The 22,785-nt window shown below is 37.1% G+C and overlaps 2 protein-coding genes across 2 annotated transcripts; one reads left to right on the top strand and one right to left on the bottom strand.

Annotated features, from left to right (window-relative positions):
• Window positions 1-1,045: 1,045 nt before the first annotated feature.
• TMEM167B (transmembrane protein 167B) lies at window positions 1,046-3,845 on the bottom strand. The gene is made up of 3 exons (XM_026677908.2): window positions 3,785-3,845; window positions 3,426-3,557; window positions 1,046-2,271 (listed from the first exon to the last, which is right to left on the bottom strand). Exons 1-3 carry the CDS (start codon window positions 3,792-3,794, stop codon window positions 2,189-2,191), a joined length of 225 nt encoding a protein of 74 aa, XP_026533693.1. The 5' UTR covers window positions 3,795-3,845; the 3' UTR covers window positions 1,046-2,188.
• A 14,675-nt stretch (window positions 3,846-18,520) lies between these two features.
• GPR25 (G protein-coupled receptor 25) lies at window positions 18,521-20,449 on the top strand. The gene is made up of 2 exons (XM_026678216.2): window positions 18,521-19,599; window positions 19,676-20,449. Exons 1-2 carry the CDS (start codon window positions 18,640-18,642, stop codon window positions 19,787-19,789), a joined length of 1,074 nt encoding a protein of 357 aa, XP_026534001.2. The 5' UTR covers window positions 18,521-18,639; the 3' UTR covers window positions 19,790-20,449.
• The last annotated feature ends 2,336 nt before the right edge of the window (window positions 20,450-22,785 follow it).

Genomic DNA, 22,785 nt, shown 5'->3' with positions numbered 1-22,785 from the left:
GCGGAATTCAATTTCTAACTGGAAATCATTTTCCATAGATCTTACTACACCTCAAATTTTTCTACACTGGAGTCTGCATTTCAATTTTATGAGAACTTTGATCTCTAATGTTGATCTAATTATATCCCATTTTTCCAAGTAATGTTTTATTTTGTTAACCAGTAATAGCAATTTTAGTTTTTCCTTTAAAATGATGTATTTCATAGCTTTATGGGCAACTAATATATTTAAAATAATTTTCATAACATTTCAGATAGTTTACTTAACTACCTTTTTATTCTTTTTATATGTATTTTATTAATTGTTCATATTCTTTTAAAATGTTTAATATAAACACTACGAAACTTGGTCATCAACTTAGGTGGAGAAAGGAAATGAAGAGAAGATTTGGCGGATCAAGCACATTCACTTCCAATGGTTAAAAGAAATTTAAATATAAATTACAAATAATAAAAAACAGAACATCTCTAATAGCAGATATTTTTTTCGGAAAAACATTAAGATTCTAATATTTTCTTCCAGTCACTGTCTAGATAATTAGCTTTCATAGCAAATATGAAAATATGTCTTCAAATAGACAAGCTTTTTAAACTTACTGATTGCTAAATTATATCATGAATATGTTCAACCATTTATGCAATTTGTTAAAAGAAATCTAACATTTCCATTGGAGATATGCCTTGAAGTAAAATCCTCTAAATCAGGGGTAGTCAACCTTTTTATACCTACCGCCCACTTCTGTATCTGTTAGTAGTAAAGTTTTCTCTAACCGCCCACCGGTTCCACAGTAATGGTGATTTATAAAGTAGGGGACAAAACCCCTACCGTCCACCATGAAAGCTGGAATGCCCACTAGTGGGCAGTAGGGACCAGGTTGACTACCACTGTTCTAAATGCTGGAAGCAATATACCACTACTCAAAGTAGCATCTCTATTTTTGTCTTCTCATTTCTACATCAAACTGACAAAAAAATTATTTCTATAATTTTTAACAGCAAGAAATCACACAGAAAAAAGAGGATTCAAATATATATCAGATAGGAAGTACAGGGAAGATCAAAAAAGGCAAATTTAGTCAAACACATATTGCTGGAATACCAAAGGCCAAATTATGGCTTCAGTGTTCTTGCTGATTTATAAATATGTAATTAGTACTGTGACAAAATGTACAATGTTGAAAAAGAAACTTGGCTTTCCCAGGTTAAACTGATATACAAAACAATGTATTAAAATTGTTTAATGCCAACTTTGAATCTTTCTGAATCAGTCTGATGCTTACAACGTTATAAACTTTAAACAGACAAGTCAAACATGCTCTTTTACAGTAATACTCCTATTTTAGAAGAGAATCTCCTACACTTCAAGCACATGGTGATAGGAGGTTACTATCAAGAATGGAATGAGGAAAATTTAAAAGTATAATAAAGACTAGAACAAATCTTTAAGTATGTACACTTCTCAAAATATACATGTTATCTTTAAATGTAATTTAAACATGTTAGCATCTCACATCTTATGTAACAGCATATGCTCCTACTGTTTTCTCCCATACCATACCACATTTTAAATTCTTACTTGCAAACTAGGTCTACAAAATAACATAGCATTTTAACCATACTCAGAATTTATATGAGATGGTAAGATTAATTATAGCAAAAGATAAGTGTACATCACCAAATTGTATTTTGTTTCCTTTATGTTTCAATTCTTCAAGAATTCCACAATACACACATGTTTTGTTCTATCATTGGCTAGTTTCTCATCTTCAGTTATTCCTGTTATAATGAGTTTGGGTTCAAAGTGCAGTAATCAAAGAAAAAAAAATCTATAGCCTTTCAATGCTACTACATTTTGGGAACAAAAGAAACACCAGAGTAACCTTTCCACTTCCATGTTATATCAAACTCTGGAAAAAGCACCACTCATTTCTACTTGCCACAAACCTGTGGTATTTCTCTTGTATAGACTAATATTAATTTTAATAATCTGTACATAAAACAATCTTTGGATTTTTCTTGAAACTCTCTCTAAACAACATTCCCTTCGTCTCAAGCAAGACGTGGCCACAGAAGAATTTCTTCTTGCCATCTGTATAGGTTCTTGTGAATTCTGCTAGGAGGTACAGTCCTCTGAAGCAAAAGAGCATAGTGTCTTCATTTAAACAGTTGTCCAACTGAAGCAGTGGGATTCATTTTATAAAGAGGACATAAAAAGCCATGACAATACAGGATATTGCCACTGCTGAATGAAGTCTGGTACCAATGACTGCCGCTGAAAAACATCAAAGACCATTTATTACTCAAACAATAATAAGCACATGTTATTTCATATAATTCATTCAGAATGAAGAAAAATAAAAATGCTTTCTTGCAATGCACAATAAGAGTGCACTGCTAACCTCTCTAGCTTCAAATCTTTTGATCTAACATTTCAAGCCAGTTTTTTGCATACTGCTCACAGAATCTCTTTTAAGGTTTTTCAACGTGTTGTTGCTGGCATAGAATCCTTCTACAACTCTGCCAGTACTTTTGAGATCACTAAAATAGAAGTCTACCTCTACCCAACTTGTTGATCTCCAACCAGTGAAAAGTGATAGTCACTAGCACACTGTCATACCACCTTTGTCAGTAACATAAGGTTAACCATGATTAAACCCTCCAGTCTCAACATGTATGCTAAACTAAGGCTACAGCTGAATGTAACATTTGCTTTATATAAGCAATATCAACCATTTCCAATTATATCAAAGTGTCAACACTCTCTTACTTTATCAAATAAACAAATGTAGAGATTTAAAGCTAAATCACAAGGGGAGAATATAGCAGATGCTTAATTAACTTCTATCCACCCAGGTCCGATTTACACACCAAGCTAGCTTCCATCTAAACCAGGGTTTCCCAAAATGTGAAGGGAGACGTGCAGAAAGAATTCCAGGGAAAGTGTGAGGTGGGGAGGGAAAGAACCTTTTAGTTGTTCCTTGTCACAATAAAACCCGCCTATTCCAAAGTTTTATTGTACCGTTTTCATTGCTCATTTGTGTTTGGATTTCTTTTTTAAGGGAGGTGTGTAAACTAAGATTATACAACCTAAAGGAAAGTGCGATGGCCAAAAAAAAAAAAACGTTTAGAAACCCTTGGTCTACAATCAGGGGTGTCCAACCTTGGCAACTTTAAGACTTGTGGACTTCAACTCCCAGAGTTCCTCAGCCAGCTTTGCTGGCTGAGGAACTCTGGGAGTTGAAGTCCACAAGTCTTAAAGTTGCCAAGGTTGGACACCCCTGGTCTACATCAAATTGTCCTTCCTGCCGAAGATGCAATCGGCTTGACTTCTGCCACTACCCAACGCTTCTCCGACTCCATCGCCGGTCCAAAGTTTTCCCTCTGCTTTACCGTCTCGGTGCTTAGCGCTGCGTGCGAGATCCCTACCTTTGTAAAATACGCCCCAGACGCCCCTCTTCTCCGAGAGAAGCCAGGTTTTCAGGCGAGGCACCTTCCGGAAGTAGGCGCAGGTACAAACGAAGAGCAAGCCGAAGACCAAGAGCCCGTCCAGGGAATACACTGCGAAGAACAGGGAAAAGAAAGTCAGCGCCCGTGGCGTGGACCGTTCTTGCTTTCGGGGGCTGTTCGGGGGTGGAGGGGGGAAGCAGGAAAGAGGGACTGACCCACGGAGGTCTGGGGACCCTGACACGGGTGGGCCGGCGAGCGGGAAATGCCCAACACTGACCCGGCCAGGAGAGCGTTTCGGAAAGAGAGAGAGAGAACCGGACGAAGAACCAGCTGCTCACCATTAGCCATGACGGCCGCCCCACGAGCCAAAGCCGAACTCGTCACCGCATCTCCAAAAGGAACGAACGGCCAGCGCGGCACCGGAACCGCCAAGGGAGGCTAATGGAGCTCAGATAGGCCAAGCGTTCTTGATCGCCGAAGAATCCTAGAACGGCGCGCCTCGTCGTTTCAGGCAGCAACAATCAAAGACCGATACAACGGATGGGTCGGGCGACCCTCCCGCGGTTTGCAGTTTTATGTTGTTTTGTTTTGTTTTGAAATCTGTGGGTCGGATTTCCCGTTCGTTTTGGAAGAAATGTTTGTCTTTTATTAAAATAAAAGTATCGGCTCGTTAGACGGGATACATTGTTAAAGATTGTTAATGACCATTATCAATAATTTGGGAGCGACGCATCCGCTGCCAAATCAAAATTGAAAGTTGAAACAATAGGAACTAAAGTTTATTTATCTGTTTATTGTATTAATATTCTGATTTTTCCCTTCATGCTTGCAGTTTACTGACTAGCCTAAAGCTGCATAGCGAGCTCCCTAGATATGGACTTGCATTACCTGATCCTAAAAAGCAAGATGAACAAAAAATGAATAATTATTTTCAAATAATTGAGGCTGTGGAGACTTTAAAAAGAATCGGAATTCGGAGGTGCTACTTGGGCTATTATAGCATACTATAGAGTTCAATGTCTTCCTCCTGTAGGAAGTTAGCACCCACCCCTCTCCTAGAAAATTGAAATAGCCTAGGAAATATTAAAAAGGCAGAATATTTCCTCTAAAAAGAGTAAAAACTCAAGAAGCAGAAACTCACCTCAGAAACAGAATCTCACCCCCACCTTTGTTAATGGGTGGGTCATTAAGGCCTGGGCCAGAATACTTAACAAAGATCTGCAGGTAAAGCTATAGCAATTGCCAAAAGCCCTTTTAAGGGCATAAATCATCCAGCAAGGCTAGACCAAGCCTGGAACTCAGGACAGCTTACAGAGTTGCCCCTGGGAGTCTGACAACCAATGGGATACATTTCTTACATAGGAACAAGAAACACTAAGGTGGGTCCCAACAAAGGTTATAAAACCCAGGCACTCTCAGCAACTCTTTTTATTGATCTCTTCCCTTTCACTCTGGAGCTCCAGGCCATGTGCTCCTGTCCACCATTAAACCTTCCAAGCAGCCTCCATGTTTCCAATGTCTTTTTCCCCACTTGGAACTGAACCCAGAAGAATATTTCTTTCAACACTCCATTGCATAAATCCAAGTTCAAACTTCCATAACAACCGTCTGGCCATTCTTTCTTGGAACACATCCAATGAAGAGGAGCCCATCACTTTATGCAATCATTTCTATATTGGATTAGGAATTACAACTGTATGTATTGTGATTGCCCCATGTTAGAAGTGATTTGATATGCCTTGTAATAGCTGCTGTGAATGGCAACCAATAGAATTCTTTATTGGCCAAGTGTGGTTGGACATACAAGGAATTTGTCTTGGTGCAAATGTTCTCAGTGTACATAAAAGAAAAGAAACATTCATCAAGAGTCCAGAATCATAAGGTACAACACTTAATGATAGTCATAGGGTACAATAAGCAGTCAAATATATAAATTGTATATAAATCTATATAAATCGTATGGATACAAGTGACAAAGTTACAGTCATACAGTCACAAGTGGGAGGGGATGAGTGGTAAGTGATGAGAAGATTAGCAGCAATAGTAGTGCAGACTTTGTAATAGTTGAACAGTGTTGAGGGAATTATTTGCTTAGCAGAGTGATGGCGTTTCAGGGAAAAACTCCTTGTGTCTAGTTGTTTTGGTGTGCAGTGCTCTATAAGCATTGTTTTGAGGGAAGGAGTTGAAACAGTTTATGTCTGGGATGTGAGGGGTCTGTAAATATTTTCACAGCCATCTTTTTGACTAGTGCAGTATACAGGTTCTCAATTGAAGAGACATCTATAATGGCCAGATTGAACGAGTCCACCTTGGAAACAGCCATAATGCTAAAAACCTATGAATATAAGGTTGCTCAGCACTCATGAGCAAATTGGTGGCTCCCTGTGTCTTCTAATCTAAGACATTTCAGCAATCAAATGAAAATGAAGTCCATACTCTTCCTTAAGACAAGGGAAGAGCTAGGTTTAGATAAAATGATGTGCTCAAGCAACTGTGAAACAATTTACACTAAAGGTGAGAAACAGCAGAAGTTGAAAATGCTACAAAAATAGACTTACTAACAAAGCCAAGCTGTGTTTTGAGCCCTACAGAGAATCCTGGGAGTGTGGCAGATTGCTAGAGAAGAAGGATCCAAAACTGAGGATACCTGAGCCAAAAATAGCAAATGTTTTGAAAAGTGAAAGAGAATAGATAATAACTCACAATCACTTAAGGCACCTGAAAGAACAGGTTAGGGCTGGATTGCTATGGAGAAAACATATGTGGTTGGTAGGAGCTGGAAACAACTTGATGGCATATAATAAGTCAATCTGAATCCTAATCAGTGAGAGAACCAAGCCTTATTCCAGGGGCTTTTCTGGACGAACTATTACGATAACCACAGGCAATCTACACAGTCAAATTGAGAAGGCTTGAACTGACAACATTATCCCTGGCTGACTTTTATCATGATTGCAATCATGCTTTCCAGTTGTGCTTTAATAGTGGCTTATTATTATTATTTACTTATGCTGGCAAGGGCACATCATGTGGGGTTCTCTGCTGTGGCAAATTGGTTGCTGTATGAAACTGCCAGCATACCTCTTCCCCTCTAGATCAGTGATCCCCAACCTTTTTTATGCCGCGGCCCGGTATCCCCAACCTTTTTATGCCGCGGCCCGGTGCCGGAATCAGCTGGGCACCGCCATCTTGTTTTGATGAAAAAGTGCTTCCGGTGAGCTTTCTACCCGGAAAAGCTCACCGGAAGCACTTTTTCATCAAAACAAGATGGCGGCCTTAAGCAAACCAGCGGCCCGGTAAGACTTGTTCCACGGACCGGTGGTTGGGGACCCCTGCTCTATATCGTTCATGGCCAATTTCAGGAAATCTGCCTCCAAGGAGAGGAACATGATCATCTCAAGCCTGCCCTCTGCTTTGTGAGGCAGACCCTGGGTGTTACATGAGTTTCTTCCATATTTCTAGCAACCAGTAGCTAATTTGATGGGCACAGTGGTAAAAATAGAGTCTTTTGACTAATTTTCTGACTCCTGTTTTCTTGAGAATTTGCCTATTGTCATTGGCAGTAAATGTCATGTATTCTTCAGAAAAGGATGACTATTTGTACACAGAATGGCTGCTTAGAGGGGTATGTAGCTATTTTGCATTCATATCAAAAAGCCTTTAAACATTTTTGTGTGATCTAAATAGGTATATACAAACTGCATTGTACTTAATTATGATACTGTGATGTTCTACTCCAGCACTATCTTGTGCCTGTGAGATGGATGAGAACACATCCCCTTATTGTAGAGTGGTGATGTCTATCATTTCAAAGAATATGGCTGAAGGTTACCAAGGAAAAAGTATGAGAAGAATAGAAGAGTGTACAAAAATTCCAATAATCCAAGAAAAGCAACAGCAAAACATTTACAGAACAACTTTGCTGTTCTTTCTGGCTTTTGATTTTTAAAAACAGTGAAGCATCATGTTCTAATGCTAAATTGAAGATTTACATTTTTACAGTGCTGTAAATAAAATTGATCCAGGCCATCATTAACTTCCCTGACTAACGTAAATTATCCTTATCTATCCTCTTCGAAGTATTTTGATGAAGTTTAGAATGTTAATGCATCTATGAATGTGTTCCTAGGTAATAAAATATGTATTTATTGTTATTTATATGGGAATGTACGTGTATGTATGCACATACAAACACACACACGCATAGACACATACATATACAAATTTCAAAACAACTCCTGCTGGTTTATATACGTGTCACAAAAAAAGTACATAAAACAAAATTTAAAAACCATTAACTGAACTCTACAAGTCTGCAATTCTTACAAATGAAATGTTCTATGGCAGGGGTCTCCAAACTGGGCACATTTTCTAGACTTATGGAATTCAGCTCCCAGAATTCCTCAGCCAGCCATGCTTGTTGAAATCCACAAGTTTTAAAATTCCTTTTTTATTGTTTATTTTATAGGCTCTATTATTTTACTTCTGTTTATGCTCCTTTCATTTTCTTCCTTTTTATTACTGTAAGCTGCCTAGAGTAGCCCCACAGCAAGATAATGACAACTCAATAATAATAATAAAAGATCATCGGGTTGAGTATAATATATATAGTAAAAGCAGTTATACCATCAGATGGCAGTCTTGAGCCTCCATTTCTGACTTCCAGAATAACATTAAAATACAAAGCAATTATTTGTAGGGAAAGAAGTAAGTTGTAGTTGCAACACATCTGGAGGATGCCCTGTTGAGGAAAATTAGATAAAAGAATGAAGGAATGTGGTGTTTTAATGACAGAAAGAGCAAACTAGATTATTTCTTGGAATTTTCATTATATAAATGAGAGATATCATGCACTATCTGCTGCTTTATGTCCTGACCTAGGACTTGTTCCCATTTGCCTCTGTAGAAAGTTAGCACCCACCCCTCTCCTAGAAGAATGAAATATTCTAGGAAATATTTAAAAGGCAGAATATTATATTTCCCTGGATGAGAAAAGGAGAAACATGTTTTCAAAGGCAAAGCTGCTCCCTGTCCGTCCCCCCCATGCCCCCTTTCAGCTCCAGGGTGATGGGATTAAGACATGGCTCTCAGGACACGGTAGGATTAGCCCTCTACCCATCTAACAGCAGGGCTCACTATATTGCAAAATCACCTGGGGACATTACATCACCTAGCAAGATTCAACCAAACCTGGGACTCAAGACAACCTACAAAGTTACCCCTGCATGGCCCCATGGGAGTCTGACAACAAGCAGGATAGATTTCTTGCCACGGGAACAGGAAGCAAGTTCAAAGCCCAACAGAGGGTATAAATCTCTCTCCCTCTCTCACCCATGTGCTCCATTTTTCCCAGGACTTCAAACCCCATGTGGTTCTGTCCACCATTAAACTATCCTTCCAAGCAGTCTCCATGTTTCCAGTGTCTGTCTTCCCACTTGGAACTGAACCCAGATGGACATTTCTTCCAACACCTCTTAACATGGCACAGTAATAACCCGATTACACCAATTTCCTACTTTGTTCCTAAAACCTTATCTTTACTCATCCTCTCACCTATGAGAGAGTCAGGCTCAGGTCATTAATAGTACCAGTCATATAAATGTGACACTTACACACATACCCATAACCCACCACTACCCAAGAATGTGTAGAAAGTTAGCACCCTCCACCCCTCCTAGAAGAATGAAATATTCTAGGAAATATTAAAAAGGCAGAATATTATATTTCTCTGGATGAGAAAAGGAGAAACAGGCTTTTAAAGCCAAAGCAGCTCCCTGCCCCCCACCTCCCCTTCAGCTCCAGGGTGATGGGATTAAGACATGGCCCTCAGGACATGATAGGATTACCCATCTCACCACATGGCACACCTGGGAAGATCACATCACCCAGCAGGATTCAACCAAACTTAGCACACATACAACCTACAAAGTTATGACCCCTGACAGCATCCAATTAGGATACTCTTCTTGTGCCCCAGGAAGTTTAAAGCTTAGAGAGGGCATAAAACCAAGGGACTCTCAGCACCTCTTCCCTTTTCGCTCAGGAGCTCCAAGGCATGTGGTTCTGCCCACCATTAAACCTTCTTTCCAAGCAACTTTCATGAATCCAGTGTCTTTCCCCCCACTTGGAACTGAACCCAGAAAGATATTTCTTCCAACAAATTTGTTATTTTAAAAACCAAGTCAGCTATATGTTGCAGCAGGTATAGGCATACTCCTTTGATCGCTAGGCATTTTCCAGCCTTTGCATTCAGCATTTGTCAGAAAATCAACACCGCAGAAAGGCTAAAACTACTTTTACTGAGATTGGCTGTTGTAACAAAATCTTGTAACTCTGTGCTGTCCCTCCTTCTCCTTGTACTCCAATGAAATAAGGCATCCACCTGTGTTACATCCAAAGGTTATCCTGTGGTTTTAGACTTTAAAAACCACTTTAGCCCCCTTTTGCCTAGGAAACAATTCCTGCATATCTCCATCAAGGTTATCTTCCTTACTCTGTACACCATTAGAGCTTTGCTTCCTGAGTAAATCCCTTTCTATAGAACTAGCGTCAGCCCAGTAGGGTAGATCAGACTAAAGGAACCAACACCAAATAGGTCAGGATTGTAACATCTGTAGCTACAGAATCTTTAAAGTCTGGGCGTGCATCCTCCTACCTCACTTTATCTTAGTGTGAACTAAGGAGGAGCTTGTTTGGGATGTTTTATCATATTATTTTCTTGCTCCAGGCTGAAGCCCTCCTTATCTGACAATTGTTTTGGTAGGAGCTCTGACCTTGGGCTTGTCATTTTTCTCTCTGCCCAGGGAAGTGCGATGGCAAACCACTTCTGAAAAACTTGACAAGAAAACTGCAAGAACTTGTTCAGGCAGACTCCGAGAGTTGAATATGATTGAATCTTAGAAAAACAAACTGATTTAAATATTGATTCACACAGTGGTTCTTGGAATTCTACACTGGAGAAGAAAAAGGTTGATTTTTTTTTTTTTAAAAAAAAATCTTCTCTGAGGAAAAGACCAAGATTTAGATAAGAGCTCAGAAGCTCATGATTAATGTGAGTTCAAATAATGTATTATTTGATTTAGTGTAAATTATGAATCAATACATCACATGTTTGAGTAATTTGGGACTTCCTTATTAGAGCAGGCTGCTCATGCATTCTCTCTGCTCAACTGGCAATAAATGGCATTATGGTTTAGGGAGTGGTCTATGCCCTTGAGGTTAACTGGAGCTAATTTAGCTAAACAGGATGGGTGTAATCGAAGTATATATTTAATACAATATATTCTTAGGCTTTTAGCAATATTTAAGCAAAGTTTTTAATAACTTTATAACATATAGCTATCAAAAGACTAAGAATAAATATTATTCAAAAATAAAGAAATAAACTTCTCTCCCAAATTAGAGAAAGTTCACAAAGGTATTAAATATCTAAGGGTATTTAGTAATACCTAGAAAACTGAGCTTAACAATAGCAGGAACTAGCCTCAAGTGCTACTGAGGATGTAATTGGATTGGAACATATTTAGGTATATGCTGATGTTCTTAAAATAATTGAGAGTTTTAATTCAAACAATGAAATACCCATCAAGATATTGTGCTAGATGTTTATTTAGATTTATTATTGGCATTCGAGGAAACAAATAAAAAAAGTGCTGTGTAAAGAACTGATAATTTTTGTTAGTTGCTGCAAGACAATTCATAATGTGTATGGGAGATTCAAACTGTGTTTGGGAGACGGAATAATTTTTGATATATTTTTGATATGTCTTTATTATATATATACAAGGTGGAACCAATTTTGTGGTCCTCTAACTCACATATTAATCATCCAGGTATTTGTTTAAAAGAACCATTGAGCATTGTATTATTCTGTGGGATTGTTTAATAATATCTTTAACATTTGGAAGTTTTATTGTGAAAGAATAAATTATCTCATTGTAGTTACCTTTTCCTTAAGGGCAATAAAATATTTATTCAAATTCTAATCCAGCACTTACTCAACACCATATGATAAACTCATGAGAAAAAACAACTTGTGGTTCTAGCCCCCACAGCTATGAGTGCTGGGATAAAAGTTAGAGTTAGATATACTGTATTGATTGTTGGTTTTGGACAAAGTATGTTTTGGGTTGGAATTCCTTGATATTGATAGTTATAGTTGTGTAATCACATAATAAGTGGTGCTTGATTTATCATATGGAGATGGAGAACTGAGTTTCAGGTTAAATAAGTATTTCTATAACCATTATTAGACAGTATGAAGAGTCATGTTTAATCTTCCTTGAAACTGATGCCTAATTGTAGTGTTTTTATGCTTAGTTGTAGCTTTCAAGTTATCATATGGAGTATTTTGAGCGCGCCGAAGTTAGGATTAGGACAAAACTTGTATTGCCATGACGTTATCTTTAGGGTAAGCATATTCAAAATTAATGATTACATTTAAATCCCAATTCAGTTTTACTTACAGAGTCTACAAAGAAGCCGCTTAAATAAGCCACTTATGTCAGCCTGTGATCCAATTATTTTATTTCCCTGAACCTTTTCCCTTATATTTTCCCCCTCTGGCTATGTCCATCCTTTGAAATAGATCAGATTAAGAAACCAAAGTCTTGCAGGCCAGTATTACTTTTATTATATGGCTACAGTAACAGAATCCTGAAAGTCTGAATATGCTTCTCCCCTGCCTCTCTTTATCTTTGTGAGTACTAGGAAAAGTCTTCTCTGGACTCATCTGATTATTATCTTGATAGTGGCTCCTCCTCCTGTCCCTCAAGGTCATTTCTAATTCCTAGGACAGAGGTCTCCAAACTTGGCAATTTTAAGACTTATGGACTTCAACTGACAGAATTCTGGGAATTGAAGTCCACAAGTCTTAAAGTTGCCAAGTTTGGGGACTCATGTCCTAGGACAAGGTAATTACAAATACTGGGTACCCATATTTCTAGTGCCTAGGTTATTTCCTTGCTTTTCATGATGAAGCCTAACCAGTTTGCACCAGTTTCCTCATTTCCTAGGTTTACTGCAATATTTTGGGGTATGAGGCTGTTTACAGCTTTAGTGGGTTTTTTAAATACTTATCAGAAGTACATCTTTGTAACTATTCTTCTAAGAGTTTAGTCTCTGCTTACTGCGCTGTTTCAAAGCCCTAAAATAGAACAACACAACAAGTAGTGTTACCTAGAATTTTAGGTTTTTCTTTGAGCCAAAACCATTTCCTTTGTTGTGCAAAAAATAGCCCTTTCAGGGACCATCAATCAACAATGTGTTTTGAAGGCCTTGAGTATTACAAATATAAACAAGCAAGGCCTGTTTGAAAAGGAGGAGATGCAAGATATTTTAAGGGTGCCTTTCTTTCCTCAAATCTAATCAATGTCTTTTATTGTTTGATTTGTTGCTGATGCATTCAGTGGTGTATTAACCATTAAGCAGACTAAGCACGTGCTTAGGGTACCAGGCCCAAAGGGAGCACCACAAAGTTGAGAATATGGCTTTGTTTGTACAGTATGTACAAAGGAGGAGGGGCACCAAAATTTGTCTGTGCTTAGGGCATCAGTGAGCCTTAATCCGCCACTGGATGCATTACCTATATCAAATTTATGCATCATTTATTCCTGCATTCTATATAAAGATTTGATTTCTCCCCTTAATAAAATGCCTTTTGCTTTGTATGAATTTATTTATTTGATTTGATTTGTTAATTGCTTACAAGATAATAGGTAATTTATTGTGGTTCGTACGGGAAGGGGGCAAACAAACCCACTAGCAATGGTATTGGGTGTTCCTCAAATTTAGGAACTAGGTTCTTTCCAACTCCATATAACTCTGGCATCTGAGTTTTATGGGCAACAATTTGGGAACTCGTCTGAGGTTGCAGGATGTCATCTCTTTGGGGTCGGATTGGCCTGCCTCAGTCACTGAACACACAATTGGCAGGGTGAGTGCAGTCCTGTGTCTTCAGAGGAGACAGACAACCAAGGAACCAGGAGGGATGGTAGTTCCTTGGAGAAAACACAAATATAAAGAAATGGAACAGGGGAAGAACACACCGCTGGGGAGCTCATTGGGGTTCATAGTCTCCTATGCTACCAAGGAACCGTGCCAATCTTGTAGGGATGGCCAAAAAGAGAATGATCACAGCATACACAGGGAGGTGGACAAGATACACTGGACATGTTTCATGAAAGGAGAGATGGCAAAGTGGGTTTCATTTGACTCACAATTACTACTTACATGCAGTTTGAGCAGAACTATTCCACCAAGTGGACATTTAGGTCCTGTGGGCTGTCATTAATTACATGTAATTAATTTAATAACATACTTACTTTGTATGTCTCAGCAGCCAAAATGAATCTGTTGAATCAGACTGCCCATTCCTTAATGGTTTCATTTTGGGCGCAGTAATGTTAAATTAAAATGCTACAGAAGTCCCTTTGAAAACATTTACGATAATGTTTTGTCATCTCAATAGCATTTGAACAACAAACAAAATGCCCAGTGAGAAAATTTACAGCTATTGCAGTTCCTGCAATTTCTCAGAAAGGCAAAGAGAACATAGTCCCCTGATAGAGGAAAGATAGACTTATCCTTATATGCCAATGGACCATATCCTAAGACAGTGTTTCTCAATCTCAGTGACATTAAGATGTATGGATTTCAACTCCCAAATCTCTAGCTCTCATGGCTGGCTGGGGAACTCTGGGATCTGAAGTACATACTTCTTAGTTGTTGAAACTGAGAAACGCTAAGGCAGCCTTTCCTAACCATGACGACACTCTCCTTGTGTGTGAACTTCAGCTTCAATGTCCATGCTGGCTGGGAGTTCTGGTAGGTGTTCCCAAACATCTGGTAGGCATGGAAGATTGCCCTAATTTTAAGAGATTCTTATGCTCTCAATTCCTTTTTTCCTATTTGTGGAATAAGACAATAGGGATTTAGTTTTTGTCAGCTTACCAGATCTGTGTCTAGACTAGATGTTAATGCAAACTATAATAGTAGATGAAAATTTAAACATGAGACTTTCTAATCTGTGAATAAAAAACTGCCTCTGTTAGAATCTACATTTCTATATCCATCTTATTAGAGGTACAGCTGTCTATCTTATTTCCATATTTTTCTATATTTCCCTATATATTTTACAGAAACTTACAACTTTTTAATATTTATGAACTATTATATCTTTACTTTTTAAACTTGTTTTATATTTCTTTTAAATTTTATAATTATTCACATTTCCTGTTCGTATGAATGATTTTTAAGTTTTAATTATTTATTCAAATGTGAATAGACTTTAGAAAACTGCAAAAGTTTCCTTAGCTGTTCTAAAAACAGGCAACATCTACCATTTTCTATTGGCAGCAAGGACAGAGCTGTGTGACCTTTACATTCTCCTATTCCATCATTCTGGAGCACTGAAGATTTTGGAGTGCAGCATTATATCAGAATAGCTACCTTAAGGAACTGGCAAAGGATCAGGCAACAGCTGGGATTGTTTTATTTTATTTATTTATTTGATTTGTCAATCGCTTACAAGATAATAGGAATAAGAATAAACATGAATAAGAATACAGGAAATAGGTATGAATAAATGGGGACAATAGGACAGGGACAGTAGGCATGATTGTATAATTATGCACGCCCCTTACAGAACTCTTAGGAATGGGATGAGGTCAATAATGGATAGTTTAAGGTTAAAGGAGTGGGAGTTAGAGGATGTAACAACAGAGTCAGGTAGTGCATTTCAGGCATTGACCACTCTGTTGCTGAAGCCATACTTTCTGCAATCAAGTTTGGAGCGATTTACATTGAGTTTGTATCTGTTGTGTGCTCTTGTATTGTTGCAGTTGAAGCTGAAGTAGTCATTGACTGGTAGGACATTGTAGCAGATAATTTTGTAAACTACATTTAAGTCCAATCGTAGGCGGCGTAGTTCTAGGTTGTCCAAGCCCAAAATGTCAAGCCTGGTGATGTGTGGTATTCTGTATGTATGTATGTATTTATGTATGTATGTATGTATGTATGTATGTATGTATGTATGTATGTATGTATGAATATGTTATTCTGTTGCGACCATTGTATTTCAGTATCTCTAAGAAGATAGTTTGTTGTTGCTTTCAGTTAATCAATGTCAAATCCCCAAGAACTAAGAATAAAATCTGGAGTTACTTAAGAGTAGTTTCCTTTATTGTTCTTCATCTATAGACAGATTCTTACCAGATTAAAGCAATTATTAGCATAACTACAAATAGGCAATATAGTCATACCTTGGTACTTGACTGCTTTGAAACTTGTCACATTTGGTACTTGACACATTTTGACAAGAAAATTTTGTCCCAGTACTTGTCATTTGTTTGGTTCTCGATGTGCAAGCTAAAACTTGTCAATGCCGGTTACCTCATGACTTTTCCAGATGAAACGTAGGGTCACTCTTGCCCTGTGCATATCCCTTTTCCATCTTATCTTAGCTTTTGGTCATTTTTTGTATTTTTGTGCTTTTTTTTCCTCATCAGTAAGGTAAAGTAAAGTATGTAAAAAACTGATAAGTCATCAGTGAAAATATCTTGCCACCTTATCTTTTATCAGCCACTTTTTCGGTTTATTTTTGTTTCATGCATCAGCAATTCTCTAATGACTCTTGCCTTGACATAATGTGTCTAAAATAACAACTGTAAATTCATGATCAGCGTTTTCTAGTTCAGCCTTTCTGATTGTCTAGTGTTCACAATCTATAAAACTGATGATTTGGCCACATCTTATTCTTTGCATGTCCTGAGAATTACCTCAGTGGAAGACAACTTGTTTTTTTGATATCAGGCAAATAAATAGATGCTAGCCTGGTTAGAAGTTTGTATTCAATTTGGGCTGGAACTGAGAGAAGAAGGAAGATCGCCATCTTTTTATTAAGTGTTTTTATTCCATTTCTGAATCAAGTACTTTGTCAGCCCTGGATCCATCTTGAATCAGATTTGGGGCTGCCACAAGGGAAGATGGGTAACCGTGGAAATGAAAGTAAAGCAAGAAGGGAGGTAACCAACACAACAACATTCTTTAGTCAGAGCTCAAGGCTGAGTCGCTGGAGTTTGGAGGGGAGTGACTGGACTTGGCAGGAGTTCAGAATGGAGATGGATTGGAGAGTGTGACTTGTGGGTCATCAGTAAGGGAGGGGTAGATGTGCGTTTAATATACCAGGGGAAAACGTGGGATTTCAGATTCAGGTTTTCCCAGATGTGCCAATATGACTTCTCTAATAAATTCTTACTTGGATGGACTTTGTTTCTGAGAGCTGAACTGAGATGGAGAGTTTGGTTGGAATGCTGACATACTTTCTGCATCATGCTAGGCATTACTTTATATTATATATTTAAATGTTCTCTACTATCTTGATGTGCATTTCTTTTTTCATTCATAAAATGTATAATCTGGCTTTTGCTGTCATTGTTTTCTAGCATAATTTGCTAGAAAATATTTATTCATATATACATAAATGGAATTTTTAAACATACACTACTTTGGATGGATGTGTGGAAGGAACCACTGCTTGGTAATTGTAACAATATTTGCAGTTTAATAGTCTGAAGAATTAAATTTGAAAGACAAGGAAGTCTCAAGGCACTCAGTAGCTGAGATGAAGAACAGGATGGCATTTCTGGCAAAAATTGTGGTCCCAAAATTATAAAATGACAATGTCAACTGCATATAAAGAAAATTTGTATAAGATGTTTTACAGGTGACACCTACCCCTGACGAGAATTGCGAGAATGTTTAAGAACAAATTGGATAAATGTTGGAAATGTCATCAGATACCTGGTTCATATTACCATGTGTAGTGGACATGCTCGAAGGCAAAAAGATATTGGACTAAAATTCACACATAGTTGGAAAAAAATGATAAAACAACACATAGACTTTAAACCAGAGATTTTTTTTATTGGGAATTATACTGGAAATATACAATAAAGAACTGAAATATTTGATTGTAAATGTTTTAACAGTGGCTAGAATTGTATTTGCTAAGAATTGGAAAAATGAAAAAATACCTATGCAGGAGGAAGTTATTAAGAAAATTATGGACTGTGCTGAAATGAGTAAATTGACATTTGAAATTAGAGAGCAAGAAGATAAACAATTTTATATGATATGGGATTTGTTTTAGCAATGGTTGGACAAAAAGACATGGTAATGTAATAGATTAGATAATTTTGTAATAGAAGTTCAATAGATTGATATAAAATATAATATAGAAATATAGAACCATTGGATGAAAGTACAATATAAATTTTAAAATAAAATTTGGAATATCTCATATAAAATGATGGAATAAATAGTTTAGTCATGGATGATTAATAACTGATAAATATATAAGCATATGTTACTTTGACAATGTGAAAAATTATATAAATTGTGAGTAGTGACTACAAAAGGATAGCACAAAAGATTTCTAACCAACTGACACACTGTATGTATATAAAATGGAAGATGATTTTATGTTTTGTTTGCATACGTTTGTCTTAAAAAATAAAAACTTTTATATAAAAAAAGAACAGGATGGCATTTCTCCTATTCTTACAACAGTAGATGGGACTGTAATTTTAACTTAAATTGACTCGATGAAAGGACACTCATTTGAACACAACAAATTAGTTTAAGGAATGTGGAACTGGCCATTGTGGACCTCACAACTTTGTCATGCAAGAAGGATCCTACCAATTTCTCTACATTACCTGAAAGCAATGACTTAATTTTGCCCATTGGAAAAAAAAGACTTTGGAAAAAAGTCAAAATCTTCCTTAATAATTTGTTATGATCAATAATTTTACGACTATTCCTATGTTGGCTGAATTTGTAAAACTTGTAGTTCCAATTTGATCAAAGCCTTCTGAGAAAGAGATTAAACTATCCAATGAGAAAAGCAGCTTGCAAATAACTACCTGCTCTAACTGTTACAATAGACTATACCAAGAATGTAGCTACTCAGCCATACTATATTACTGTTTTCTTTATTGTTACAGAGTTTCAGGACTTCTGTCTACTACTTGGCATCAATTTTTTTTTCATAAAAACAAGAGGAAGTTACCACAGGTGCTTAAAAACAAGCAAACCACTGATTTATTTAAATACCACCCAGCCAAATATAGAGCATATGTACTTTGGCTAGCTCTTACAAACTGAAAACTCTCTGCTGAATTTCTGATAGAAAATGAAGATTGCTGAGTTGGTAACTGACTTGGCCATGACCAAAAATTGGAGCAGAGACTTGGAATCATCCACTGAAGACTTTTTTGGTTTAGGATTTACCGACGATGACTTCTGCCTTATAGAAAAGCTGCCGTTTGCCTCCGTCTTTATCTCTGTCATCTACTTCACGATTTTTTTCATTGGCTTCTTTGGGAACCTGTTTGTGGTCCTGGTGATGGTGCAGAAACGGGGCAACCAAAGGCTTGTGGACAACTTTGTCCTTAACCTGGCCATTGCAGATCTTGTCTTTGTATGTACTTTGCCTTTCTGGGCTTTGACAGAAGCATTTGATTCCTGGTGGTTTGGTGAAGAGCTTTGCAAATTTAGCAGCTATGCCATTTCTGTGAACCGTTGCTCAAGCATCTTGTTCCTGATGGGCATGAGTGTGGAACGCTTCCTTGTGATGAATAAGCACTGGGATTCCAGATCTCTCGGGACCAAGAGAAATACCAACATTACCTGCGGTTGCATCTGGGTGTTTTCCTTTCTATTAGGAATACCATCTTTGCTCTACAGAAAGCTGATCTCTGTGGGAGACAGGTTTGCATGCCAGGATGTAGACCCTTCTGTCATCTATACTTTCACAGTACTTTGTTTGACTTTCTTGCTACCCTTGGGTGTAATCTTATTCTGCTACTGCTCTATCTTCTCCATGCTCCAGAGTCATGTCAACGTAGGAAGGAAAACAAACCATGCTCTTAAAATCATCTTTGTCATCATTGGGGCATTCATCTGCTGTTGGTTACCTTTTAATACCTTCACAGCTGTCATCACTTACGGTATGGTACAGAACATTGACTTCCCTTGTGAGGCAGTGAAAGCTCTCAGGAGGGGAGTTATTATCAGTGCTTGTCTAGCTTTCACCAACAGCTGCATTAATCCTATCATCTATGCCTTTATGGACCAGCAATTCCGACAGAAGGTATTGAAGAATTTCCTAGGTCTTTGTCACCCAAAGGAAAAAGCGCAAAACTCAACATTGTTCTTTTCATCTACAGAATCAAGCCTTCTGTTTGGCAGCAAAAAGAGGTTCATACCAGCCACAACTGTTCCAGTTAGCAGCGGGACTGATTTATATGCCTCTAAAAGACATATATAGTTGCTATTGTTGAGACCATACAGTAGAATTGTTAAGCCAGGTTAGTTATGGAAGAGAGACGAGGGAGATGACTTAGAGGATTGGTTTTCTTGATATGAAAAAATGTTGTTTTGAAAATTTCTGATCAAACTTTGTGGTTTCTAATACAATGTCAAATGAATTTTTTATGATACATTACATATACTCTGTATTTTTATAAAATAAAATTCTGTTTATATAAATTTTTCCTTGGTCTGTAGGATAAAATTGCAGATTTAACACTTGCACAGATTTATAAGAGCTTCTTCAACTACCAAGAGATATTTCATATATGAATAGAGTGACTTGTAATAGTACTTATATACTTTGCTAGAAAATAGATGACTGTATATTTAGTCATAAGCTTACCTGCCTGCCTTAGCTCTTTGTTTAGATATTTTTGGTAGCTTTTGCAATTTGACTATTGATTGATGATTGAAAATGTGTTCAAATAACTATAAAAGGAAATGATGGGTGAGTATCTTTTGATAACAAGAATTCTTTAACACAATAAGCCATGCAAACAAAACGACCACAATCAATAATGAAACAAAGCCTTGTATATTTAATTATGGATGAATATATAATTGAAACTTTTGTCTTCCTGCCTCTAGCTGTTGAAGATGTATATTTTTGTAAAAAAGTGATTCCAATACTTAAATTACTGTAACTTTTCTTGATTTTGATTAAATTTTTAATTACAAAACTCTGGTCTGATTTTTATTCATTAAAACAATGGAAATTGTTTGGAAAGTTTTGAATGCAAAACTTTCAATGAATGTGTAAACTTTAATTATTGCTATCAATATTCAGATTTCATATCAGCTTTTGAAACTGCCTTAATTTTCTTACTCTTTATTTGTGTTGTTTTTCTGGTAGTGAGAAATAACATGAATTGTGAGTCATGAGTTCCGAAAGTACCTAGTTGAAATCTTACTCTACTAAGTACCATTAAGCCAAATTACCTGGGGTTAGTGTACCAAAATAAGGGAGGCACCATAGCGATTTCCCCACTCATGCCCTTAACTTTTCATTATCACACTCAGGTTTTCAGCACTTATTGTGTCTAAATATCTTGTCAGTTAAGTAATGGAAAGGCCAAGTGGCATCATTACTGGATTGTATCTAGGATATCAGTTGGCTTTAATCCAGCCCTGGACATTAGGAAACATTGTATTATCCTTTTTTTCAGTCATACTTCAATTATTTACAAAAAATAATAGGCAATGTGTTGCTCTGTATATATTCCTAACTGGGATTTTCATATGTTTTTACCAATATAGCCAAATGGTTTGAAGTTATGAATTTTATCAACCAAAACATCTGAAATGCACTAATTTGCTACATTTATATCACGTTATTTCTCCAAGAAACTCAGCACACATACACCCTTATATTTTTACAACTATATGAATGGAACAGATTATGTGAGTGTGGATGATTGCCTCAAGTCACACAATGAGGCTCATGACTCAGTGGAAATCTCCCCAATCCTAATCGAATATCAATCACTTGCATCATAACACTGGATCTATTTCAAGATACAAGATAAACTGAAATAAAAATAAATGGAAATTGCTATAGAAATCTTTCCCAATTCTTTTGGAAAGATTTTTTCCCCTGTACTCTTTTTCCCCCCTTGTCTATCTCAGAATTTGAGAGACATGCTGCATTGTTAACATATTATTAGACTTTATTAATTTATTATTTATTAGACATTAGCACATGCTTCTGAATCTTGGCAACTTTCAGACGTAGACATAGCTGTCTGGGGAATTCTGTGAGTTGAAGTCCATACATCTGAAAAGCTGCCGAAGTTGAGAAACACTGCATTAGCTTGAGCAACCTACACAAACAGGGTGTTTTGTTCCAGACATTTGAATCCACAAACTTAATCAATATCCAATCCTAACTGAAATGAGTTACCATCTCTTAACTTGTGCAACCCATATTACTCTGAGACAACAGGAGAAATATATTGTAATTGTGATGCCCTCATTAAGAAAGCTTTGTCATTGAAACAGGTGAGATTGTATCTTAGTTGAAACTCCCCTCGTAAATTACACTACATAACACTTAAATAATTAGTACTATGGATGGTCTTGGCTAAGATGTGCTACTCCCAGACAGTTTCCCTAAATGTGAAATTGAGAATGCCTAATTTTATGAGTTGATATGAGAGATTATACAGAGTCAAGACTTTCACAAGCCTGTCTGAAATTAGGACATTATTTTCAGGAACTTCAGCAGCAACCCCTTTATCCTGACATCAAAGTACAGGAAGATATCTGTAAATTTGAAAGTGAAAAAAAATCACATGCCAACATGAGAGGGATGTGAATAAGTTTGGAGTGAGGTCTACTGTAGAGACTATAGATAAAGTATTGTATCTCGTCTAATTGTTTGCTAACAAATTACTAAACTTCCACAAAGGAACCTTTGGACTTTTTATTGGGAAAAGAGTAGACCCATTTTATTCTGGGAAAGGAGAAGACCCAATGACATTTAATCAAAATTCTAGGGTCCTCCCCCCACCCCCATTTTCATTACTGACTAGTAATGATCTAAAGAAACCATAATTTGAGAAGCCACAGTAAGATTATTTGTTAAGTCCTATGTGACTCACTGTGGCCCTTACTGTGCCTTTCTATGGTCCTAGCCAGCTTGTTGATTAGTGGAATATGTGGGAAATTTTGTGAGCAGGAAAGAGCAGTGAAAGATTAATGGAGGAATTCCTAACAGCTCTGTTCCCTTTACTGTTCTAGTGAAAACATAGCAGTTTCAACTTTTTATCAAGAAAGGAGAATCATCAACTTTTCTTTTCCTCGTAGGGATCATGATAGTGTATATATATCATCTTTAATGCCATACACACACTATGATTTCTAGTTCAATTTTTCTGGATTTCACAGCACACTCAAACAACTAAAAAAAATCCTTTTATTATATTCTCTTTAACACTCTTAGGTTGCAGAAAGATGATATTACCAC

Source organism: Notechis scutatus, chromosome 3 (assembly GCF_049901735.1).
Source record: "Notechis scutatus isolate UNSWTSFEM ecotype Mainland chromosome 3, rNotScu1.2, whole genome shotgun sequence".
Classification (NCBI taxonomy): domain Eukaryota; kingdom Metazoa; phylum Chordata; class Lepidosauria; order Squamata; family Elapidae; genus Notechis; species Notechis scutatus.
This window is presented reverse-complemented; position numbering and strand designations above follow the sequence as displayed.

Excerpts from the sequence above, each read along its gene's own strand:
- TMEM167B (XM_026677908.2), bottom strand. Across the intron at positions 2,272-3,425 it reads CTGGGGCGTATTTTACAAAG|CGGCAGTCATTGGTACCAGA; the intron begins GTAGGGATCTCG and ends GATGTTTTTCAG.
- GPR25 (XM_026678216.2), top strand. The coding sequence starts at position 18,640 with ATGAAGATTGCTGAGTTGGTAACTGACTTGGCCATGACCAAAAATTGG. Across the intron at positions 19,600-19,675 it reads ACCAGCAATTCCGACAGAAG|AATCAAGCCTTCTGTTTGGC; the intron begins GTATTGAAGAAT and ends TTTCATCTACAG.